This window comes from Jaculus jaculus, chromosome 5, assembly GCF_020740685.1.
Source record: "Jaculus jaculus isolate mJacJac1 chromosome 5, mJacJac1.mat.Y.cur, whole genome shotgun sequence".
Taxonomy (NCBI): domain Eukaryota; kingdom Metazoa; phylum Chordata; class Mammalia; order Rodentia; family Dipodidae; genus Jaculus; species Jaculus jaculus.
The window spans coordinates 131,130,551-131,155,543 of NC_059106.1; the positions used below are offsets into that span (position 1 = coordinate 131,130,551).

At 38.7% G+C, this 24,993-nt stretch overlaps 1 protein-coding gene across 6 annotated transcripts in view; it reads right to left on the reverse strand.

Moving 5' to 3' along the window:
- LOC101602880 (interleukin 1 receptor accessory protein) overlaps positions 1-24,993 on the reverse strand; it is a 135,674-nt gene that overhangs the window by 43,143 nt on the left and 67,538 nt on the right. For all 6 annotated transcript variants that reach the window (XM_012947903.2, XM_045149941.1, XM_045149939.1 and 3 more), the window contains one exon: positions 2,629-2,914. In XM_012947903.2, the coding sequence (XP_012803357.2) occupies positions 2,629-2,914 (286 nt within the window). The remainder of the gene's footprint in view (positions 1-2,628; positions 2,915-24,993) is intronic.

Genomic DNA, 24,993 nt, shown 5'->3' on the forward strand with positions numbered 1-24,993 from the left:
CTGGCTAGGTCTTTAATTTATTGAGTACCTTGAATATTCCTTGATTAAATTCATCACAATTCAAAACTACATGGTTATGTCAAAGATATTCTATCTTCATGCTTGGTAAAATGTAAGTTTTACCTGACTATTTGTGTCTCTTTATTACAATTATCACCTCTAGTACAGTATCTAAATTTTAAGTCAGTAGGTGGATAATAAATATTTGTTCAGTAAATGTAATGGATATGAACTTGTTTCTATTTACAGGAAAACAAGAATTGGAACACAGAATAATAACAGTATTGACTCTGTGACTTCTAGCTGTTGAACTGCACTCAATGACTCATGAGTTAATATGAAATTCAATGTATGGCTCAGGGTATGCATTCTAATCATGAGGAAAGGGGTGGTGTTTAAAGACATCTTGTCACAACACTGGGACCATTGATAGAAGAGCAGTGGATAATAATCTTACCAATAAATAACAAAACATATACCATGTGGGAGAAGAATTTCATAAGTATAAATTTCAGAAAATATACTTCATTTTAGTATAAAGATGCATTTTCTGATGTTAATAAATGTGATGAAAATATTTAACTTGACCCTTGCAACTCCCACAGTTTAATAGTATTGAAGAAGAATATAAGCACTTAAAAATAGGCAGTAAATCTAACTCTATAGCCTTAAAGGTAAGCAGTCCTATAATTCTATGTGGCTTGATAAAAGGCCATTCTCAGTCAGGGCAATGCAAAGCTTTGTAGTTTCAAGCTGACAAATTCAGTTCTAGGTTTGCTTGACAGACATAGAAATTAGGCAACAGGTAAACCTAAGGTCACACAATCTGGAAGTTGAAAAATAATACTAATGGTATATACAGAACTTTCCAGACAAGCCACTCTACTCCTATAGTGTAGAAAGTTGATTAAATCTGGGACAAGCCCTAGGTCAGGAGTGGGTAGTGCAAGTAAGGAAGCAGTAGAAACCAAAAGCATGCAGAATACAAGTGATCACTGCTTGTCAGGGATTTTCAGATACTCACCTGAGAAATGTTAATGAACTAACAACTGTCAAAGATGAAAGAGAGCCCAAAGAACAGGTGGTCTTCTTGCACTGGAGGGAGACAGACACTGATGCTCTGGAGACATGACTCATATCTCTACTGGCTAATAGTGGCAAAGCTGTTTTACCGCCTTCTAACCCAGTTCTCTTTCCATTATTTGCTTTACACCAACTGTTACACTAACTTCAATTTGAACATAAATGATAGAAACCTATGCATCCCAAAGCTAAGTCCACTGCAATAAAATTATTATTAAGTAAATAAAGATATCCTTAGAGACTATAAAGACCCATTGATCCACAGTCTTTTCTGTAATACAGCAGACGTCCCTTGAAGTTGATTGTAAAAGATTTATATTTATCAAAACCCTCTGTCAGAGAACAGTTAATGCCCACGGTAAATAAGCTGACTAATTATTATGTAATGAACTAACCCCCTAAAAATCAATATGCCAAGTTTTAGCCCATTGAACCTCAGAATTGGACTGCATTTGGAATTAGGGCTTTTAAAGACATAGGTTAAAATGAGGTCACGAACATGGACTTTCATCTAATACAATTACTGATATTGGAAGAAGAAATGAGAGACACATGGAAGGAAGACCATGAAAAGACATGGAGAAAAGATGGACATATGTCAGCCTGGAAGAAAATGACTGCAAATGAATCCCACCCCCCCCCACACACACACATGCACTTTGAATTTAGATATCTAGCCTTCAAATCTGTGAGACACTGTCTGTTTTTTCTTCAGAACATTCCACTTGTGATACTTTATTACTGCAATTCTGGCAAATCAATGGTCATTAGGAAATTATGTTGAAAGAAATAAAGAACATATGCTAGATGGGTACTTAGAAAACAAAATGTGGATTGATACCCCCCCCAAAAAAATAGTGGGATTATTAAAACTAAACTTTACAATGGCAGTTCTTCCAAAGGGCTTAGATATTCTGAGTATTTTATTCTAAACAGAAATTTAATCTGTAATAAAATTTAAATGTCATGTTTTAGGGAAAACTATAAATTTACTCATGAGTTGAAGGGCAGCCTATCTCTGTAAACTTTGCCAAAGTGGTTGTGTTTTTGGTTATAGTCTTAGATTCTTTGGGACATGGTATTCACCTGTTTCTGCAATGAATTTTGCTAGAAAAGCTTAAAGCCTTGTGCTAAATACACTGATGTCCTGCAAATATCTTTCTTCTGTAAAGGTATCCATGTAGTCTGTGCCAGGTACTTGTCAGAAGCTAAGAAAATCAGTTATGAATGGGCTCTACCTTCTTCTTCCCAGGATGCCCCCAGGCAAAGTGAACACATGGACAGGACCCAAAGCTACTGGAAAAGCAAAGAAAGTTGCTCCAACTTAATATCACAGTAAAAAAGGAACAACCCATGGAGAATGTTCTCAGCCATACAACCATGTTCCCTGCAGGCCTCCTTCACCCTGCATCAGCTAAGCCACTGATAATGAGGCACAACACATCTAAATAAATGCTACTGCCCTCCAGGTTTAAGCATATTCTTAGTCTGAATCAAAGTCAAGGAGCCAAAGATAGAGACAATGGACAGTGAGAAAGACTCTACCTCAGCATGCAGGTATAGTTGCCTGTGTCGTTGAGGAGGGTGGGCCGGAACCAAAGCACGTCTTTCTCCTTACTGATGCGGTTCTCTGGGAGGCGGAAGTTAATTGGCTCCTCCAGATCCCGGTCCTGCCTGGTCCAGTACCAGATCAGGGTGAGGCCAGAGGAATGGGCTGTGCTGTAGTTATACTTCAAGAAGTGTTCAAACAGGGGGCACTTGATGCGAGCTGGCTCATCTTCAAACACTTGGATTTGCCTCATGGTGTCTAGTCCCCAGTCATCACAACGTTCTGGGAAAATAGATAGATGAAAAAAAGAAGGAAGGAGGGGAGGAAGGGAGGGAGGTGGAAAGGAGGGAGGAGGAAGGGAGAGAAGATGAAGGGAGGGAGGGAGGGAGAAGAACGAAAGGAAAGGAAGGGAGGAAGGAAGGAAGGAAGGAAGGGAGGGAGGGAGGGAGGGAGGGAGGGAGGGAGGGAGGGAGGGAGGGAGGGAGGGAGGGAGGGAGGAAAGAAGGAAGGAAAAGAGAAGGAAGGAAAGAAGGGAGGGAGGGAGGAGAAGGAAAGGAAGAAGCAAGAAAGACAGAAAAGAGAGAGAAAGAAAGAAGAAAATATAGAATAGATGAATCACTTTCCTTTAAAGACCTCCAGAGAGACAGTGTCTCCTCAGAATACTTGCTCTTTCCCAAGACCCTTTTCCCTGGTCATCTTTGATGGCTTTCCTTTAATAATATATAATAAGAAGCACCTGCGAAGAGATTACTCCTCTCCGTTTCTTTATTGTTTTTCGAGTATGTTTTACATAAATATTTTATCTGGTACCATGGTGAAAGTCTGCAAGGAACCAAGGATCATCCCCTGAAAAAGAAGTGGTCAGCTTTTTCAAATCATGAAAGGTCTTACTGTGGAAACCAGAGCCCAAAACAGAAACAAAAACAAAAACAAACAAACACAAAATTTTGTCTAGAGGAAGAGAGGTCGTCTACTTCTAGATCTTCTGCTTTTAGGACCAGACCTGTACCATGAAGCAGAAACATCATTCTAGCTGCATATGTAATAAAAGGTGCCCATCACCACATTAAGAAGGTAAAAAGGCACAGGTATAATTAATGTTAATAGTATATTTCATTAAACCTAATATATTGAAGATATCAAAATGAGTTCCTACATCTTGACATTTTTGTAGTAAGCCTTCAAAATCCAGTGTGTTACATAGCACAGGGAAATTTTGCGGAAGAGTGGGCAGAAAGTATGTCAGAACCACATGTTGGTTCATGATATGCAGAGACATTTATCGTGCCAATAACTGTGGGCTAACTCCACAATGCACGACCCATATACATCAACAAGGAGGGGCCATTGGGGAGGGGGTAGGTCACAGATGAGCCTAATAATGGTACCAAACTGCCTGTATTTGCTGAATAGAAAACTAATAATTTTTTTTTTTTTAAATCCAGTGTGTTTTACACTTACCATACCCCCAATGTGGGCTGACCATGTGCATCTATGAGTGACCACAATGTACAAACAGGGTTGTGGAATTTAGGAAGTCAAAGTTTCCATGATACATGGGCTGGAGAGATGGCTTAGTGGTTAAACGATTGCCTGTGAAGCCTAATGACCCCGGTTCGAGGCTCAAATCCCCAGGACCCACATTAGCCAGATGCACAAGGGGGTGCATGAGTCTGGAGTTCATTTGCAGTGGCTGGAGGCCCTGGCACGCTCATTCTCTCTCTCAAATAAAAAAAATGAAAAAAAAAAAGTTTCCATGATACAGACTGGAGATCAACATGCTTGTGTTTCAATGATTGAGAATCAAATAAAGATTTATTAGACAGTGAATACTTTAGAGTTGTTAAATGTATAAATAAGTGAATAAAGCTGAGTGTTCTGCAAAATTAAAAAAAAAGATTTATTAGACATGAATACCTATTTTATGATGAAGCATAACATTAATGTATTTAAAAAGGAAGGATAATACTTTTCTTAATATGACTATATGCCACCACAAAAATGTAGAAAAGACTTCTGGAGTGGACCAGTTCTAAACCTTAAAATAGTTTTATTTCTTCTTTGAACTGCTACCGTGCACAGATATGTAATATATGCATGTATTAACCATATATGCTGTATAAAGTACATGTTCCATACTTTGCAATCTTTCTTACATTAAAACTGACATCTGAAACATTTTATGTCAGTTATAAAAACTGAAATGTGTATATTTTGCATTATATTAAATACAACATTCTAAAACAGAATGGTGGCATTCCTACTTTAATCACAAATAATGAAATAGTGATTCACTGTTTACAAATAACAAAATAACTATGTAAACAAGTTTGCTGAACTTGTGTTAAATCTACTCTCTCCTTGCATACTTTATGTTAATGGGATATCTTACAGTACTTGACATATTGAAAAACTGTTTTTATCATCTTTCATTGTTATCCCATACAAAAAGCTGAGTGTTAATCCTGATATGACTTACTATATATACAACTTAATAAATACTTTAAATTTTGTAAATGTTTTAAAAACATAAAGTATAAGATTTTTTGAAATCCTGTCTTAACAATTTGGAAAAGCTGGTTTTGAGTGAGTAAAGTTAGACAGGAGTTGACAATATCATTTAACCACTGAGACATTTTTCATGGAAAGGATACTCAAATTCACACCTCCTTCAGTGAAATATCTTGTTACTATATTTTTAATGTTTATTATTATTATTATTATTAACAGAATGTTTCATATGCATACATCATCTGTGTGTAACCTCATTTCCCTCATCCCTGCCCCTACTCCATTGGGGACACTCCTCAGTGGGGTTGCAGGTATTTCCCATGAGGTTGTGGTTTATGTGTCTTATGTGTTGTATTTTAAAAGTAGAAATTATTTCAATGATCACTTGCCAAATCCAGATTATAGTCTGCAAAAAAAAAAAAAAAAAAAAAAAAGAATTATTTTTCCTCTTGGTATCTTCATCCCCCTTAGTTTGAAGCTATGAATCTCCCACTACCCTTTGGATCTGGGATATATGATCATTTCACTGTCCAATGCAATGCAGTGAGAAACTTGAAAAATTAAAACTTGACAGCTTTTCCTTTGTCTTGGAATTAGGTTACCACTGTGAGAACAAGCCTAGGAAAAGTGACTGGTCAAGGAGAGAGCACAGGGTCAAGTTGACGACCAACTGGCTTACTTCCATTAGCATAGGTGTCCAGGTTTTTTTTTTTTTTTTTTTTTTAACGACTGACCAAGGATACAAGAACAAAAATAATCTGTGGACAAAAAATACACATGTCATACAATGAAGAATTTCCACTGAAGTTTAGGATTAATAGGTAATTTATCTTTAGCAGTAGCATGTAAAACAATGAAATCTGCAGCTATTTTACTTTTGCTAAAAGCAAAGGATTTGAGTCCTTATGACTTGGAAAAAATTTGATAATCAAGTAAGTAGTATATCTCTTGGAAATGAAACTACTGTTTCAAGACATGATAAATAGTGAACTCTTCCTCTTCTTTCATTAGCTTTGCCTTTTAAATTCAATATACAGAGAAAATTGGAAAGCTCTCAAGACTATTTTAATGAATGGACATTTGTGTTACCTATACAATATGTTTTATAAAATACCTACTCACATTTATTAACTATTTTCATGAACACTGCAGAGTTACAGAATTAGTTCTTTTGGTTTATGGAAAATTCGAGCACAGTTTTTCTGACAAAGGTGACTGAGCTAATTTATACATCCACTTGTAAAAATTCTCTAGGCCCATGAAAACCATTATAACAATTGAAAACATAATCCCAAACAGCAAGAACATGAGGCAAAACTATGACAACATCTAACTGGACAAGGAACGGGTGACCAATTTACTGGATTTCAAAAAAAAAAAAAAAAAAAAAAAAAAGCAACAATCCTCAATTAGCAGGAAAAGAAAAAAAAAAAAAAAACTGTCTGCAAATTTGAAGGCTTCAAAGGCCCAGAAACCCTCAGCATGGAGGCAAGGAGTCATCCTGCCTTGCTGCCCCATGGCCCAACGCTTTCCCTCACCTCATAGGGAGAGGCATGCACAGAGGTAGGAGGATCACAGTGAGATCAAGGTCAACCTGAGACTACATAGTGAATTCCAGTTTAGCCTGGGCTAAAGACCCTACCTTGAAAAACCAAAATAAATAGATAAATATAAAAGAAAAGAAAATAAATGCCCTTGTCATAAATGTTTTCATGCCAAGAGTACATTCCACCAGGTTCCTTTACCCTCTGTCTGGACAAAGTACAGACCACGGATCCTGCTTCTCCCTTAGCTTGGGGTCCTCAGTGTGACACAGCGGATCTCAGAAGTAGTGGGTGATTGACATTTGTTCATTATCAATGTCGGCAATATATCTTAGCACGGCAAATGAATTGGAAATGCCCTGAACGAAAATGGAACCAATCTTCCAATCCTGCTTCTCAGCCCTAACCAGCTTTCACCACTCAACTCCAAGGATGAGGACAACCAGCCTCTTACACCCAGGCAGGAGAATGACAGAAACCTCTGTGAAAGACCACACAACTTTAACACCAAACACTGTGTGCAGCCACATAGGCAAAAGAAAACCTTCAAAGTGAACTTTCGATTTTACGTATAAATTTATTTTAAAAAAATGGATCACCTGCTCTGGAGGTCTAACAGAGAGGGCAGGCCACTTTCTATCTAGGCTCTTGACTTGGCCAACTAAAGAACTTGTAGCAAGACATAATAGAACTGTTAGTAAAGGTTTTGGTTAGAAGAAGGGGTGACAAAAATAACAAACTGCTGAGAGGCAGTGTGGGCCACCTCATGAGGGAACACATATTATTATCACAGGCATCTGGAGTTGTTTGTAGTGGCTAGAGGCCCTACCGTGCCCATTCTTTTTCCGTAACTACCTCTTCCTTTCTCTCTCTCTCTCAAATAAATAAATGAAAAGAATAAAAGATTGAAAAAAAAAAGGCATTTTAAGAGTTACACAGTTCTGTTATCAGTAGTGAAGTGGTCCTATGCAGAAGATGTTTGAAACCATAAACATGAACATTTTTAAGCATTTACTCATAGCAGGTCAGTGTCCTGGTGGGATGTTGGGACTGGTCATCTCTGGGGGCTTGCAAAACTGTGTATGCTCTGAATTTCATATCTGGCAGTGATTTTGAAGACCTAGAAGACTATGAAGGAAAACAGAATACTTCTTCTTAGGAATTGGTCTCATTAAATGCAAAACAAGACCTCCCTCATAATATGAATCTAATTTTAACTTACTGTTATGGTAACATTTTTGTCACACTGTGCAACCCCATTCTATAATACAAAATATTTGAAAAGCCCCAAGTTAACATGATTCCCTATAACTATGACAATGGTAAATTGATGAGAAAAGGAAAGCCATGCTGGGTGGGGATGGTTAAGGGTAACTTTATTTTTGAACCAATACTGCAGCCTAACACTTTGACTCCTGGAGTTATTTAGAGCCATTAGCAATGATTGGTAATAAGATATCTTTCTCTTTTGCACAGTAGTAGAATCTGATTGTGAATGAAGACATAGCAAAAAGTGGAGAGCTAGTCTAAACTCTCAAATATAGTATATACTCAGGCCAATCAATGTAATGGAACTTCAGTGATCATAGACAGCTTGTAGTATAGGTTGGCAAGATTGCATTCAGAATGAAAAGAATTTTTCCTGGGGCCTTGAGAAAACTATGTATCCCTGAACTGTGCTGGAGCTCTGTGTTTTTGGGTTTGGCTTTAAATGAAGCCTCCAATATAACCTTTTGTATTTTTTCTTTGTCCTTACATAAATTCTTTAAAGGGTATAGCATCACAAGATGAATGGAATCTGTGTCCCTCCCACTTATTACGGGGCTGTTTGGGTATGCCATGTAATCTCTCAAGGGACTGTCATATGAAACAAAGTTCCATTGTGTTAAGACAATGAGATATATCATACAAACAATATTGCATATAATGGTATAATGTGGGCCCACTTTGTATTTCCTAAGATAATTTAATAAATAAAGAGTGAATATGTTTAAAAAATAGCACTTTCAAAGATCCTCACATGCCGAAATTTCGACAAAAACCACAACCCAGATTTTTGTCTGATCCCACTGATTTAATGTTTTCAGTAAAACTAGATGTAATCCATTTTTAAGGGGAAAGACATACCTGCTATGCATCTCTTTTACCTCATGCTTCATAAGCCGAATGGGTATCTCTACAAAGTGAGTAAGAGTCCTTCACAATAGGGTGGGGAAAATATCACTATTAATGAACATAAGGAAAAATGCTATGAGCTTTTCTTCTATGGCATTGTCCATTTGAAATTTATTCTATGAGTTTTTTAAGTTTCCTCTAACAGCTACCTGGGGGTATTTTTTCAAGGCTTTCTAAAGGATTCAATGAACAAATAAAAATAAAATCTATGACAACTGGCTGCAGTGTCATGTAAGACCAAATTAATGGTATGATTCAACTGCAGGCACCTGCCTCAGAAAAGACAAGCAAGAGCTATTATGTAAATAAAGTTGTATCTCATAACAGCAAAGGGAATTTAGCAAATTACTGGCACAATGAATTCATTTTTGTTGTTGTTGTTTAAATGCCCCTACTTATACAGTTTGCTCCACAGTGGAAGTCCTTTCTAAATTGGCCGTTCAACGTGAGGGAATCACAAAGTCATCATTTCTCTCAGCCAAATGTTTCTGAGCCTTGGTGACACAGAGGACTAATGGAAAAGCCTTGGAAAGCCATGTCACTGGAAAATCCAACCCACGCTCCTGACAGCAATTAGCATTTATATAGCAGGGTATACATTTTACTTAATTAATCTCACAACACTCTTTCCCCTCGCTGGCTTTCATGCCCATTCCCACATTACATGCCAGGAAATGGAGACAGAGAGATTAATTGACTTACTTCTGCCTGAGTGGTAACACAAATAAAAGCTGCCTGCACATAGATCCAAGATACTTGTCCCAAATCTGTGCTTGCCCACTCAAAGCAGGATATTTCGCACAGAAAAGCTGCTGATGTATTTGAATTTATTATTATTTATTGAGAAACTGCGGTGGCATTGTGCTACGTGTTGGGATAGAGAAATGGATAAGTATTTAAATCTCAAGAAATTCAAGTATAGGAAAGCAAGAGCAAAGATTTGCACCATTAAAAACCTAGGTAGGATGACTTTTCATATGCATTTATTTGCCATGGGAAGCTTACTTGTGATATGAGCAAGGATGAAATGCTTCTATTTAGCTCAATTTCTGTACATGTACTTTGCCTTTACTGAAATGTATGAAAATTAAGGAAGGTATATATGTGCTGATCAGCTTTTTGTTCTTGTAACAGACACATGCGATAAATGAATGTGTTGACATTTTGCTTTGATTCATGATTTTATTTTATTATTTTTAAATATTATTCAGTGATTTATTTCAGTGACAGAAAGAGAGGGAGAATGGGTGCACTAGGGACTGTTACCACTGCAAATAAACTCCAGATGTATGCATCACTTTGTGCATCTGGCTTTATATAGGCATCAGGAAATCAAGACCGGACCAGCAGTCTTTGAAAGCAAGCACCTTTAACCACTGACCTTTCTCCCAAGCCTCATGATTTTAGAGATTTCTGTCCATGGTCTCCTAGCCTTTTTTGCGGTGGCCTGTGGAGCACTGTGGAAGCACATGATGAAGCAGAAAAGAAAAGGAAAGAGAGGGGCCAGGGTTCTAATATCCAAGCCACACTCGCAGGGACATAACTTCCTCCCACCAGGCCCAACCCTGTAACAGTTCTACCATCCCAAGAGTGCCACAGGCTAGTGACAGAACTTTCAAGACAAGGGCATCTGGGGAACATTTAAAATCCAAACTATAGCAATGTACCAGCTTCATCCACATAACATACAAATTGGTTCTATTCCATAAAGAACCTAGTATTGTTCATTAAAGAAAGACAGAACAACATTTACAAATTGAATGCATAAAACAAGGGCATATAAGTTGCTTTCATTAAAAAAAAAAAAATGACTCTTCATTTTCGCCTGCTGATACCTATGGTTAATTAAATGAAGTATAGAAGTTTGGCATCTATGCCTTCCTTTTGGATCTGATATCTTTCTACTTTTTTGGGATCACACTCCTGCTCAATTCTGTACATAAAACTATTACTCATTTCAGAAATAGCTATTTGAAAGAAACTGGTCATGTAAGTTTTATTGGCCTTAAGTTTATCAAAATGTCCTTATCTCCCTTCAGTATTAATAACACCAAGAGAAGTACAATGTCTTCAGGATTCCAGGAATAGTGAGCCTTGCAGGCAGATTCCCCCCATGACAAGACTGAATCTCTATGTAGAGTCATTCTCTGAGACAGGAACAGACAAACAAACACCCAAGCAGGAGTAATTACATCGTGATGGAAACCAATGGCCTCATCAAGCAATATTCTTAACTTGGCATATCTTCCCACATTGCCCCAATTTTTCCTCTGTTATGTTTGGGGCTCAGGTCAGTACCCCCAAAGCTCAGGCCAAGGTCACTCTTTTCCTCATTTCTAAGTAAAGGGCAGAGGGTGGAGGTTGTAGTTTCTGAGATTCCACTGAGATTACCATCCAATCCTTTTTGTATTTCCAGACTGGAATCCAATGTAGACAAGGTCACTTAAAAACATACCCATCAGCATCTTCTAGTAGTTCTAGGTAAGCTGAAGGCATGGACAACCTCAAACTGAAGTGCATGTTTGTTTACTCTTCTCATGCTTTGCTAAATTTTGTATTTTCTAGGGATATACATGACTCTTTGGGAAATATTAACCTTGAACTGTGATCCTGAGAAGATCCATGACATGAGCAAATGGTTAGTTTGTCAGCTACATTTAACAAGAGATTATAAAGACAAATAATAAATCAACGAGTATAGGAAAGTCTCTGTGACAAATATAGCAGTTTCTGAATGAGAACATCAATAGGAGCACAGAGCTCCAGGCTCGGGGATGACAGACATGATTCAAAAATAGTCTCTGATCCTACTGGCTTTATCCACTCATCTAAAAGCCATGTGATGAGCTCTCTACCATGTGACAAGTCCCATAGCCAATCCTCATGATTAGTGGTCAGCATAGCAAAGACACCTGGAACTTGCCTTATAACACCAGGCAACTGACACCAAGCAACATGCTAAATAAGGAAAGGCATGTAGAGTATTATGTTGGAAGTTACCAAGCCAATATGATGCACAGAAAAAAAAAAAAAGAAAAGAAAAATCACAGAACCTGGTAAGAGAGATTATGTATGGATGGTAGAAGAAAAAAGAAGGGGGAGATAGAGGAATGCACCACTGAAATGGACATACAGGGCAGGTGTCATGACCAATTGAGTCTTCAATCATTTTGCACATCTGTTTTCACATCCAAGGACCAATGATACAGAATAGTTAAGAAATGTGAGTGGCTCATGGTGTTGCATCCTCTATACCATGGGGAGTGTTATGCATGTGCTTGTTAGAATTAAACTTTAATATGTAGCTCTCCATGTAAACTTTGGAAAACCATCAGTTGTGGCAGACCACTAGATCTGTAGCAGAGCCTGCTCAGGTATTTCACACACTTAAGATGCCCCTACATCAACCTCTCCACTTCTGTTGAGATTTGGAAATTTTCAAATGAACACATATCTGCCCAGAATAAAGGCTATGCTCACAGCTTGCCATTTACCTGGATAAAGGAAGATGATTAAGCTCCAGAAGATGGATTATGTTTTAAATTATCCTGGGTTGGGGTAATGCTTAATCTCTGGTTATAATTCTGAGAAGATTTAGAATCACCCTGGAAACAAATCTCTTGTCTTTTAGGGTTTTCAAGGTTACATCAATTTAGGTGGGACAACCTATCGTAACTATGGGCAATAGCAGACCATAGGCTAGATTTCTGGATTGTGGACAAAGGAGGAAGCTAACTGAGCTTTCAGCATGTGTCACTCCACTTTGCTTGCCCTCTGTGACTGAATGTGACCAGCTGCCACGAACCCCTGCCTCCATATCCTCCCTGTCACCATGAACTGTAAACTGGAATAAACCCTTCTTCCTTAAACTTTTGTTGTTGTTGTTAAGTATTTTGTCCCAGCAACCAGAAGATATTATACTTATACGGATAGAATTTATAAATATTCTTTAAGAGATAATGATGTTATTGTTTTCTGGGCAATTTCTGCCATCCCACTTCTTCTGCTTGGAAAATAACTAGGATTATATTGTGGACAATTCATGAAGCATGAAGGTTACACCCTAGACATGGTGAGACCTGAAAGTAAAAGAAGGTGGGATCTTTAACAATTTATGAAGCTACCTCACTAGCCTTGAAAGTCTACTTCTAAATCCTCATGAGAAATGAACTGTTTTATGACCCTGTTGTTCGAAGCATGGTTCATGTCCCACCAGCATCATTATTGTATATCAGGAGCTCCTCAGAACTACAGACTTTCAGACTCCATTCCAAAACACTGAGGCAGAACCTTCTTTTTAAAAGATTTGCCAAGCAAAGGTGAAGAAGCTTAGTTTAAACACACTCTTATTGTGAGTCTCTTATCTTAGTGATGATCATCTTTGCTAACAACACTGCTTCCTTTCATCTGTTAAGGTAGCGCTTAGTCAAAGGATTCCTAAATCTTCATGATTCCCTGGAATACATGTCATAAGAGTATTATTTAAATTTTAAGACATGATTTATCCTTGAAATAAAAATAAATAGTAAAAATATATAGATATTTCTCTAGTACTCACCTATAAAAATGACGAATTAAAAAATTAATACACTAGACAAATGGAGTGTGATTTATATTAGGGAAATATTACTGAAATTTAGATACCTCTATGTGGAAGAGAATGAAACAAAGATCTCAAACAAAATGTAGGAAATTCTTGTGATGATTCCTGCTTGTCAAATAAGCCATCAAAGGGAGATACATGGAAGTGTGTGGCGGGGGGCGGGGGGTGGAGAGGAGCTGCAGTGACTGCACATCCATCATTTCTCCTCATGTTGTCTGTGCTGTTTAGGACGAGGATAATAGTTGGGCAGATGGCTTTCCTGGACCAGATAATTAGAAATACCTTACTCCCACCAAAAAAAGGGAATTTTCTTGATTTAGTAATTTGAAGAAAATAAGAAATAGCCCTAGGCAGATGATAATAAATGAGATTTGCCAGTTAAAGAAGAATGCCAAATTCAGACAACAGCTGAGGTTTGGGAAGGGAAATCCACAAAGCACAGCTTCAGATTTACAGGACTGTTAGAGATTGTTCCTGCTATGGTGAGCTGTCCACCCCTTTGACACCGGGTATTTATCTTGACACTGTCCTAAATGTTGTCATTGTACATCAGTTGGAAGCGGCAGGCCAGCCCCATTCCATAAAAGAAAGAAAGAAAGAAAGAAAAAAAAAGAAAGATACAGTAAAGTAATGAATTACCTGGACATAAAAACAAAGAAAAAAGACAAAAATTAGAAAAGGGAAGAGAGGAAGACATACACATCAGATCAAATTGAAATTTAGTCCTATAGTACTAATAAAGATATAATGCTATTACTTAAAAGGTGGCTTTGAGCTGGGTCCAAGTCTTCCAGTTAGTATTAGGTAAACACACTCAAAGCTCTGAATAATTTGAATTTTGTTTTTCATTCAGTGTCAAGATGATGTTCCTCACTTCATTTTTAAGCAGAAAATGTCAGTTTGTGCAAAATTTTCCTACTTGTAGGGTGCTTGAGGAATAATCCCAAGTATTCTACAAAATTTTAGATCTGATAGTCTAGAGAAGCAGCTGAAGGTCTCCAGGCTCTTTTCTGATCTCTGTCAAATCATTTCACCAACCAAAAGACCTTGTAAGTTCAGTGGCCACCCTTTGAGTTTCTGTGCATATAAGGGAGGGGTGTGAAATGGCATCACTTGACAGCCACACAGAGAAGGCTCTATGGCTCCCATCAAAGTGGCAGCACATGTTAGCAGGCTAAAAAATGGATTCTGGGTGTGCTGCCTTTAAACTATGGTCCTATTATTTTATTTATAAAAAAATTATATATATATATATATATATATGCATATATATACATATATTCATATATGATATATATATATATGAATTTTGTAATAAGCATCCTCACGTGGCTGAGGAGAATGACTTTCTTTGCTGGAGTACCGTAAAATAAACTGACTTCTGCATATGTGCTGGAGAGATGACTTAGGAATTAAGGTACTTTCCTGCAAAGCCTCATGTCCCAAGTTTGACTCCCCAGTAGCCACATAAACCAGATGTACAAGTTGGCACATGTGTGTGGAGTTCGTTTGTTATGGCTGGAGTCCTTGGCTCATCAATTTTCTCTCTCTCTGCCTCTCATTATTTAAAATTAATTTAAAATTACTCTTTACCTTTCTCTCAAATAAATAAAATAAAATAAAAGGGCTGAAGCAATGGCTTAGTGGGTAATATGCTTACCTATGAAGCCTAAGGACATAGGTTCAATTCATAAGCCAGATGCAAAAGGTGGTGCATGAGTCTGGCATTTGTTTGCAGTAACTGGAGGCCCCGACCTGCCCATTCTCTCTCTCTCTCGCTCTGCCTCTTTCTCTCTCACTCACTCTTCCTACCTCATTCAGATAAATAAATAAATAATTTCATTAAATATAACTAATTTAAACTTAAATTAAAAAAAAATAAACTGACTTTGTGTCATGCAGCACAGTATTCTTGGGAAGGCCTAAACAGTCAATAGCTGTACTTCTTTTGCTCTTTATACAATCTTTTCCTTTTTTCAAAAAAAAAAAAAAAAAAAAAAGAAAGAAAGAAAGAAAGTATTTGAGAGAGAGAATGGGCATGCCGGGGCCTCTAGCCACTGCAAGTGAAATTCCAGATGCATGTGCCACCTTGTGCATCTGGCTAACATAAGTCCTGGGGAATTGAATCTAGGTCCTTAGGAAGGCAAGCACCTTAAGCACTAAGCAATCTCTCCAGCCCCTAAACAATCTTTTCTAATTCATGACTATGAGTGACTATAATGTAAAGATCCAATGACAATTTTGACACAATAATTCAGACAACTCTTACAGACCTGTATCACCACACCTAGCCCTTGCCCATTATTTTAAAGAGCTTTTAAAAATTTAATTTTTTTTTTTTTTTTTTTTTTTTTTTTTTTTTTTTTTAGTCATTCATTCTGAAAAGTCAAAGGACCCAGGTTTGATTTCCCAGGATCTGGGTAAGCTAGATGCACAAAGGTAGCACATGTGTCTGGAGTTCATTTGTAGTGGTTGAAGGCCCTGGTGTGACCATTCGCTCTACCTGCCTTTCTTTCTCTCTCTCTCTCTCTCTGAAACAAATAAAATAAAATAAAGTTTAAATATTAAAAAGAGTTGTTAAAAAAGGGATGGAGAGATGGTTTAGTGGTTAAGCACTTATCTGTGAAGCCTAAGGATTCCGTTTTGAGGCTTGATTCCCCAGGACCTATGTTAGCCAGATGCACAGGGGGGCACACACATTTGGAGTTCATTTGCAGTGGTTGGAGGCCCTAGCACGCCCATTCTCCCCCTCCCCACCTCTTTCTCTCTCTTTGTCAAACCCAAATAAATAAATAGATTAATAAACAAAAAAGAGGTTAAAAAAATATTAATCTTAGATTTATAGTGAATTTGAGGCCAGCTTGGGAAAGATAAGACCTTGTCTCAAAAAAGGCCAAACAATTTTTTAAAATGTAGAAAATCATCTGAGAATCAAGGCATGAAAACGTGTAACAGAAAATGAATGCTACTAGTGGCTATAGAGAAGAGAATTCAGCATGTGCTTATTTGATGAAGCCACTCACAAACAATGAAAGTTTACAGTGACTGAAGCTAATGGAGAGGACTTGACCTCGAGTCTTCAAGCTGTGGCACTGCTTCCCATAGGGCTGGGCCCTGTAAAGAAGGATGTGGTTGCCTCAGTTTGTTCCTGTGTAACAGAACATTGAATTAAGCAGGAAACTAATGAAAGCACCTTGCCTATAGAGTTCTTGGTATGGGTAAATAAAATAATAGATGAAAATACCACATGACACCTGATTCATGAGTAGAAATTAATGTGTTAGCTATGATTATATGGAAAAATGAGGAGAGTGTGAACTGAAGGTAAAATGAATAATTTTGCTTGCTGTTGAGTTTTTATTGAATTTTATTAGAGCCACAACCAAAAAAAAAAATGTGAAGATGAAAACTAAAAGTCCTCAACTACAGTAAGCAGGGCATTTGTATTCACTTCGGAAGGATATGTTACAGGGTCACTTTTTCATTCAGCATACAGATGGAAAGAGAAAGTCTGCTAGGCACTTGGGATCTCCTCAGCCCCATGTCTCACATCCCAATGGGAAGGACAGGAAGGCTACTTTGGTAAAACCAAGCAACGATGATAAGCTTTCACTCAGGGGTGACATGGCTCCCCTACCACAAGGACAAAACCAAAGGAAAGGCCATCCTGTGAGCATTGCAACCTCCCCAGTCATGCCAAGGGAAGTGCCATCTTCACTACCTGCAAGAGCAGGAGACACGGACTGCAGTCCTGCCACTGCGTCTAACAGAGGTGTCACTGAGGAAACAGGAGAGCAGTCTCATCCGATTGTAATCATGTGTCAAGCATGCAGATTTCTCTTGAAGGCTGGCGGTGACAAGTAGAAAACAAAATGTTCTAAGAGAAAATCGAGAAGCAAGCATCAAAAGCTGAGAGCAACAGAAATAGAATTGGAGAAATCTCTGGGAGTGAATGACAACAGTGTCAGGGAGAATTCAAGACATAGGCCTCTCAGTGGCTAGGTTTTTGGTGGTCATTCATCTTAGGAAAGGGTTAACTCCTATGGAAAGAAGCAGAGCTGGGAAAAGAGAATGCTATCATGAAATCCAACTCTTGATTTCTAAATATTCAAGTTAGCTACAACTCCACATACATTGTAGAAAATTGCTATTCACAGAGAGAGGATGGAAATCCGCTGGGTTACTTGCAGCCTGTTCCATATCATTAACATTTTAGCTATGCTCATATCAGCATTGTTTTTCTTTTCTTGTTTTGTCAGAGGTTGAATTTTCTATAAGTTATTTTTATTTTTATTTTATTTATCTTTTTTAAGAAACTGAGGAGGACCAGATAGAAAGACTGAATGGGTATTCCAGGGCAGTCCAGCTACTGCAAATGAACTCTAGATGCAAGAGCCTCTTATGCATGTGGCTTACATGGATACTGGAGAATCAAACCTAGGTCCTTAGGCTTTGCAGGCAAGTGCCTTAACTGCTAAGCCATTTCCCCAGCCCAAAGGTTGAATTTTTAAACCATCTTTATATTCAGCTTCCTCAGTCACTACAATTTTAAGGTAAAGGTTTTTCTCTTGCATATTTATTTGTAAAGTGAAAGCCAAGTGAAACTACAACTCTGGAAACCAGAGTTCTCAACACAAAAGAAATAAAATGGGAAGTTTCAGTTTCGTATGTATAGAAAGCAAACACTCCAAAAATATGAAATTTCCATCCTCAGATAGTATCCTTGTTGTCAGCTTCTGTCTCTTCTCCTCTCCAGTCATACAGATCCTTTTCCATCAACCCTCTTCCACTGAGGAAAAGCAATAAAACTACAAGTGGCATTTTTGTTTTAAAGAAGATGCTACTTCAGAGAACAGGCCTGAAGTCATATGAAAAGGACTTTCAGGAGCTTCATGGTACAAGTATGTGTGTGTGTCCAGATATGCATCCCAATGCAATGCTTGCAATCTAACTCACTCATCTTTGGGGCCTCCTTTTTTCCAACACCTGTGTTATCCTTACCCATGGAAAAATTAACATTGATGCTGTTTTCTTGGAAATATGTATGACACAGCTTTTTACTTCTATACCTTTGGAGGAAGAAAATGTTTTAGTTATCATTTAGGAATCACTACCTTTTATTCTCAGGTTACATTTTACCCAAGACTATAGCCCATCATTGCTAACATAATAAATAGTACTATATTGTGGAGATGTCAGTTTCAGACATATTCTTTTTTGTTGCTGTTGTTTGTTTTTTTGAGGTAGGGTCTCACTCTGGCCCAGGCTGACCTGGAATTCACTATGTAGTCTCAGGGTGGCCTCGAACTCACAGCAATCCTCCTACCTCTGCCTCCCAAGTGCTGGGATTAAAAGCATGCACCACCATGCCCAGCTATATTATATTCTTTGATCACACAAGTGGAAGACCTTCTCCTACATCAGGGTTTGAAAAGAGGCTCTAAGAATGAGTGACACAGTTCACAAAGTCAGTGGACAGTGGAGTTTCCTGATGCGAGAACCAGCCTTCTCTCCCCAACCTTCTCAGCTCTCAGGTCACTGTTCCCAGTGATTTCTAATTTGCAGTTTCAGTACAATTCATTCCCTCAAACACTCTACATACTTTGATTATTCATGTCAACAAACAGCTTAACCAGGTTCTTTCCTCTTGTCCTTGAGGCCTCTGCTAACCTAGAACCGTTGATCCTCCTCCCTGGTCTTCTGCGGGCTAGGATTACAGGCTAGAGTGCTTAACTTGATTTTTTTTTCTTTAAATTTAGGAATTCATTTTTAGGCAGATGTGAGCAGTCAGCATAGTTCCTAATACAGAGCTTCAGATATTCTCTATGGAGAACAAGGGCATTGGGCCAGAAGTATGGCATCTTGTTGTAATCCTGGTAGTATGATCCCCAGTTTCAGTATAATTACCACCATCCCCACGTTCATACTAAATGTTTTTATATACCAATTTTTAGGAAGTTTTAAATTTATTATCTCATTTATTCTTCATGAATGTTCTATCAGGTATAAGTATTGCTTCCTGTAAGAAATGAGAATCCTGAGCAAGGTAAGTTATGGGACAGTAAGATAATCACACAGCAAGTGCAGAGAAGGGTGGGATTCCAACACAGAAGTTGCTTCTCTCAAGAATCTAACATTCAATGTGGAGTGTTGCCAAATAACACTTATTTTCTCAAACTCAGTGACATCTCTTCTGATAGGAGAGAGGGCCCTGATGATTAGAAGTCATAATCCTTTCCTCTCTGGAATAGGACAGGGTTATCATCAAAGCTAATATCAATGGGTCTTCCCCATCCTAAATCCTAATACTAAATAATCACGTTTGTCAGAGAAATAAACGTTAGAAGAAGGGGTACCAGTAAATAGATAGTGGGACAAAGTTAGTCTCTTTAATAAGCAGCACACATCCTTTGATTCACAGCTCCCAGCATTACGTACTACAGCTGAGAAGTGGAAGAGACAACCACATCTGTCTTGATTAAGAGTGTGTCACTACATATGCCTGTTTCCAATGGAGACTCCAAAGCTATCTCCGTCCTCAACTTTCCCTCACGACAGCCACATTTAAGAAAGAGAGGAGTAAAAATGTCAGCTTGTCCTCAAAGGCAGCTCACGAAAGGGAGCTGCCTCTGTCTTATTAAGTATAATCAGACATGACTCAGCACCTCCATTCAATGTCTGGGAAGGAGAACATTTCATGCTGGTAGAAAATCACCTGATGCAGAACAAGGCAAGCCTCTGAAGGTAGACAATTAGAGCCAGGGTGCTTATTACTCAAAATCAAATCATCCCCATTCCTATTCCTGTCAAGACAGAAAAATCAGAGCCAGAAGGGGAACAGGAATGCCTTTGCTTAGACACATCAAATCACCCTGTCACCTCCAGTTACAACTGTGAGCCACTCAGACACCTCTTCTCTCTGAGTCACAAAGCAAGGTGAACAGTGGGTTATGTCATGTCCTTCAATCAAAGAGCCCACAGTGAGAACCTCCAACACCTGACAGTTTATCCTGTGAGATTAAAAAAAAAAAAAAAAAAACAAGGAAGACATCAATGCTCTCATAGACCTAGGAAAAAAGAAAAATAAAACTGCAAAGTTAAGTAAATGTTCCTAGAGCAAAGTTAAAACAAAAACAACAAAAAGTAATAATAATAATGAAAATAAGTTTGTCCTGTATCCTAAGAAAGTAGAGGGAACTCTTAATTCTTCTGACTGTGGGTCATGGAGAATTCAATGGCACCCTCATAGAAGAGATGACTTAAGCCTGACATGTCACTGAATGTGCACTGGCAGATCCAAAGGAAGAAATCCAGGCTTTGCGAGGTATAACTAGTCAGTCATTAGGCACTGAGGTTGGATTCCAGGGTGGGAGATATTTAGTAGGGCTTGGTCATTGTCCCTGTGGTGGTTTGATTCAGGTGACCCCCATAAACTTAAGTGTTCTGAATGCTAGGTTCCCAGCTGATGGGGATTTGGGAATTAATACCTCCTAGAGGGAGTGTATTATTGGGGGCAGGCTTATGGGTGTTATAGTCAGTTTCCCCTTGCCAGTGTTTGGGCACATTCTCCTGGTCCTATTGTACATGCTATGTTGGCCAGGGGTTGATGTCCATCCTCTGCTCATGCCATCATTTTCCTTGCCATCATGGAGCTTCCCCGTCAAACCTGTAAGCTAAAATAAGCCTCTCTTTCCCAGAAGCTGCTCTTGCTCAGGTGATTTCTACCAGAAATGTGAACCTGACTGCAACAGTCTCATAGTGTCATACAGCTGCAACTAGCAGGTGAGAATTAAATAATGAAGCAACACATCATAACCATGAGCAGAAGTAAACCATGGAGTGCACAATATGCTCTTATCACGAGCCTTTCTGACAGGTGAAGGCACATCCGTCATGTGTGAGGAGTGGATGGAATGTGTTCATGCTCATGTTACCAGGTTTTTACTTATATAAACTACAATGAAAGCCAAAAGGTAAGTACAACAACCTGGACAGAGAAGAGAGAGGAAAGCTGACAGCTTCTGAGGGAGTCTTTTTTTGATCCACATTTAACATGAAGAACTGTGATTTACTAAGGGGAAGACACTGTACGGCCTGGGCACACTTCTGTATCATTTTCCAAGCCCCATCACCATCAAGGATAACTCATGGGGGAGGGGGCAGATGCAATTTTGTGAGACCTAAGCAGGCTTGGGGAGAGTATCTAGGAGAAGGAGTTCTGCAACTCCTATTAAGTTAAAGATGCTTTTCTTTTTTTTTTTTTTGTATTAATTTTTTTCATTTTTATTTATTTATTTGAGAGTGACAGACAGACACAGAGAGAAAGAGGCAGATAGATAGAGAATGGGCACGCCAGGGCCTCCAGCCACTGCAAAAACTCCAGACGCGTGTGCCCCCTTGTGCATCTGGCTAACGTGGGTCCTGGTGAATTGAGCCTTGAACCAGGCTCCTTAGGCTTCACAGGCAAGCACTTAACCACTAATCAATCTCTCCAGCCCTAAAGATACTTTTCACATGACCTGCTAATACCAGTAACAGACCTTTACTCAAGATGAATGAAAACTTATGTTAACATTATATATAGGTGTTTATAGGAACCCTAATCATAGGATTGAAAAATATGAAACCCTCCAATGTCCTTCAACTATTGGATGTTTACTGCCTATAATAAAACCACACAATGAAATACTGTTTGAAAAAAGGAATGAACTTCTACCACATGAACAATATGGATATGCCCTCAATGTATTTTGCTATGTCGAATGAAACTACCATGAGTTCACTTACATGAGGATATCTAACAGGCAGAATAGGACCTAGAGATAGGGAAGGGTTGTGTAGTGACAGCATGAAAGTATTTTCAGGGAGTAATGAAAACTGTCTGTATCATAATTGTTGTAGTAATTATATGGCTATATGCATTTGTCAAAAGTCCTAGATTCCCTATTTTAAAACCTAAATTAGCTAGAAATTAGAATGATTAAGAAATAAATATGAAATATAAAATGTACACTTTCTGTCTTTTGATTAAAGGCTTAGCTTTAACTTTAATTGTAGCAACTGGAAAGAAGTAATGGTTTTTTCAGGGACCATTTTTCAATTCCTTTCTCAAGAATCTCCAATAAGTCAGATCACACCCATCATTTAAGGCTTCAATTGGATGCTGCACCCCTGGACATAGCTGCCTGCTCTCAGTTTGAAGTAATTTCTCTCACTTCAAAAACCATTGTAGCTTTTTCCCTGGACCTCTCCTGTGACACTAAACACTTGCTACCATTGTAATTGTTATTTTGAGGTTTTAGCTGATACCGAGCTAAATTGTGAACCCAAAGTCAGGGCTGGTGAACTGCTCACTCTGCTTGGTGTCAAGCACAGTCTCATGGGTAGTTTTTGTTTCTTTGGAGGGTAGGCTGAGGAAGTTTACACAGAAAACAGAAGAAACAGTCACTGCACAGAAATGGAGGTCTTTGTCTAGTAGAATTCCCTGACACGCCTGCGATGTGTTCTCATAAAAAACTATATCACAGGCTGGAGAGATGGCTTAGTGGTTAAGCACTTGCCTGTGAAGCCTTAGGACCCCGGTTCAAGGCTCGGCTCCTCAGGACCCACGTTAGCCAGATGCACAAGGGGGCGCACATGTTTGGAGTTCGTTTGCAGTGGCTGGAAACCCTGGCATGCCCATTCTCTCTCTCTCTCTCTCTCTCTCTCTCTCTCTCTCTCTCTCTCTCTCTCTCTATCTATCTCTCTCTCTCCTCTCTCTCTCTCCCCCTCCCTCCCTCCCTCTCTCCCTACCTCCCTCTCTCCCTCCCTCTTTCTCTCTCTGTTACTTTCAAATAAATAAATAAAAATAAAATATTTTTAAAAAATTAAAAATGTACAACTATATTGCACTAGCTAAAGAAGGCAAATTCTGCCACTTCTTAAATCTACACCTACATTGACTATGCATTTATTTAGCATCTAACTTTTTTATTTTATTTTATTTTTTATTAGTTTTCTATTCAGCAAATACACACAGTTTGGTACTATTGTTAGGCTCATCCATGACCTATCCCTTCTCCATTGGCCCCTCCTTGTTGAGGTATATGGGTCATGTATTGTGGAGTTAGCCCACAGTTATTGGTTTGATAAATGTCTCTGCATATCCTGACCCAACATGTGGATCTGACATTCTTTCTGCCTTCTCTTCTGCAAAAATTCTCTGAGCCATGTTGGGTTCATTTTTGGTCTGCTTCAGTGATGAGGTGTTGGGGGGCCTCTGAGACTCTGGCTCTCTGATTTGGTAGAAGTTGATTTTTCCAACATTCTTAAAAAGATTGTTTATTTTTCTTTATTTAAGAGCAACAGAGAGAGAGAGAGAGACAGAGAGAGAGAGAGAATGGGCACGCCAGGGCTTCCAGACATTGCAAACGAACTCCAGACGCATGAGCCCCCTTGTGCATCTGGCTAACACGGGTCCTGGGGAATCAAGCCTTGAACCAGGGTCCTTAGGCTTCACAGGCAAGTGCTTAACTGCTAAGCCATCTCTCCAGCCCTAGCATCTGACTTTTAAACTTCCTGTCCAGCAGTTAAGGTGAATAAAATAATACCTGCCCCAGGCTCGGCAAATGCACTCCACATACATGTGCCACCTTGCCCAGCAGGGACTTGAACCTAAATCCTTACACTTACCAAGCAAGCATCTTAACCACTAAATCATCTCACCAGTCCAGAAGATAGATTTTAAAATAGCTAATTAACTAAATAATTACTTACCTAATTGATAAATAATTGCTACCTGAATAGGTGCCATGAAAAGGACACAGTGGGTAACATGAAAGACTTTGTAACAGGAATCTCACCCTGGTTTCTCTGTGCTTGCAGAAGGAGGGTATATATACTGAGGCTGTTGAGGTGTTGCAATGTCAAGTGTGAGGGACAAAGTTTAGAGGAAAGTATGCTAAGGAAGGACTGAGAGTTAAAAGGAAACAGTGTACACTAATGTATGAAAGCATCCTAGGACACTTCAGTAAAATGTAAGAGACACATAAAGACATCGAAGCAATGTGTGGGGAACTGAACACGCAGTCATGGAGGCTACTGTGAGACTGTGGAAGTTAAGTGTAAGTATAATAGGAATTCTTCCAGGTTGTCCATTAGTAGAGACATTTGATATAACTTCCCTCCCTGGATGTGTTTGAGGGAAGAAGAGTGAAGGAGTATGAGCTAGGTATGAGGCAACCGAGTGATATGGTGTGGCTTAGACTAGGAAAAGAGTTCAGATGGAGAGAAGCAGTCAGAGTAACTAAGACAGATTAATGAAAGGGGTGAATGAAGTGGAAGGTGACTTGATTCCAAAGCTCTTGAAATTCAAACTCACTTCAATATCAGGATCCTAGAGTTACATTCAGAAGGAAGTAAAGAGTCGATGAGGAAATACAGCTCCAGAGTTCAAGTAGCTTACCCAAGATCATCTAGCAAATTAACAAGAGAGTTAAACCCTAATATCAAGATATTCGTTGTTCTTTGTTATTCCTCATTTACATTTT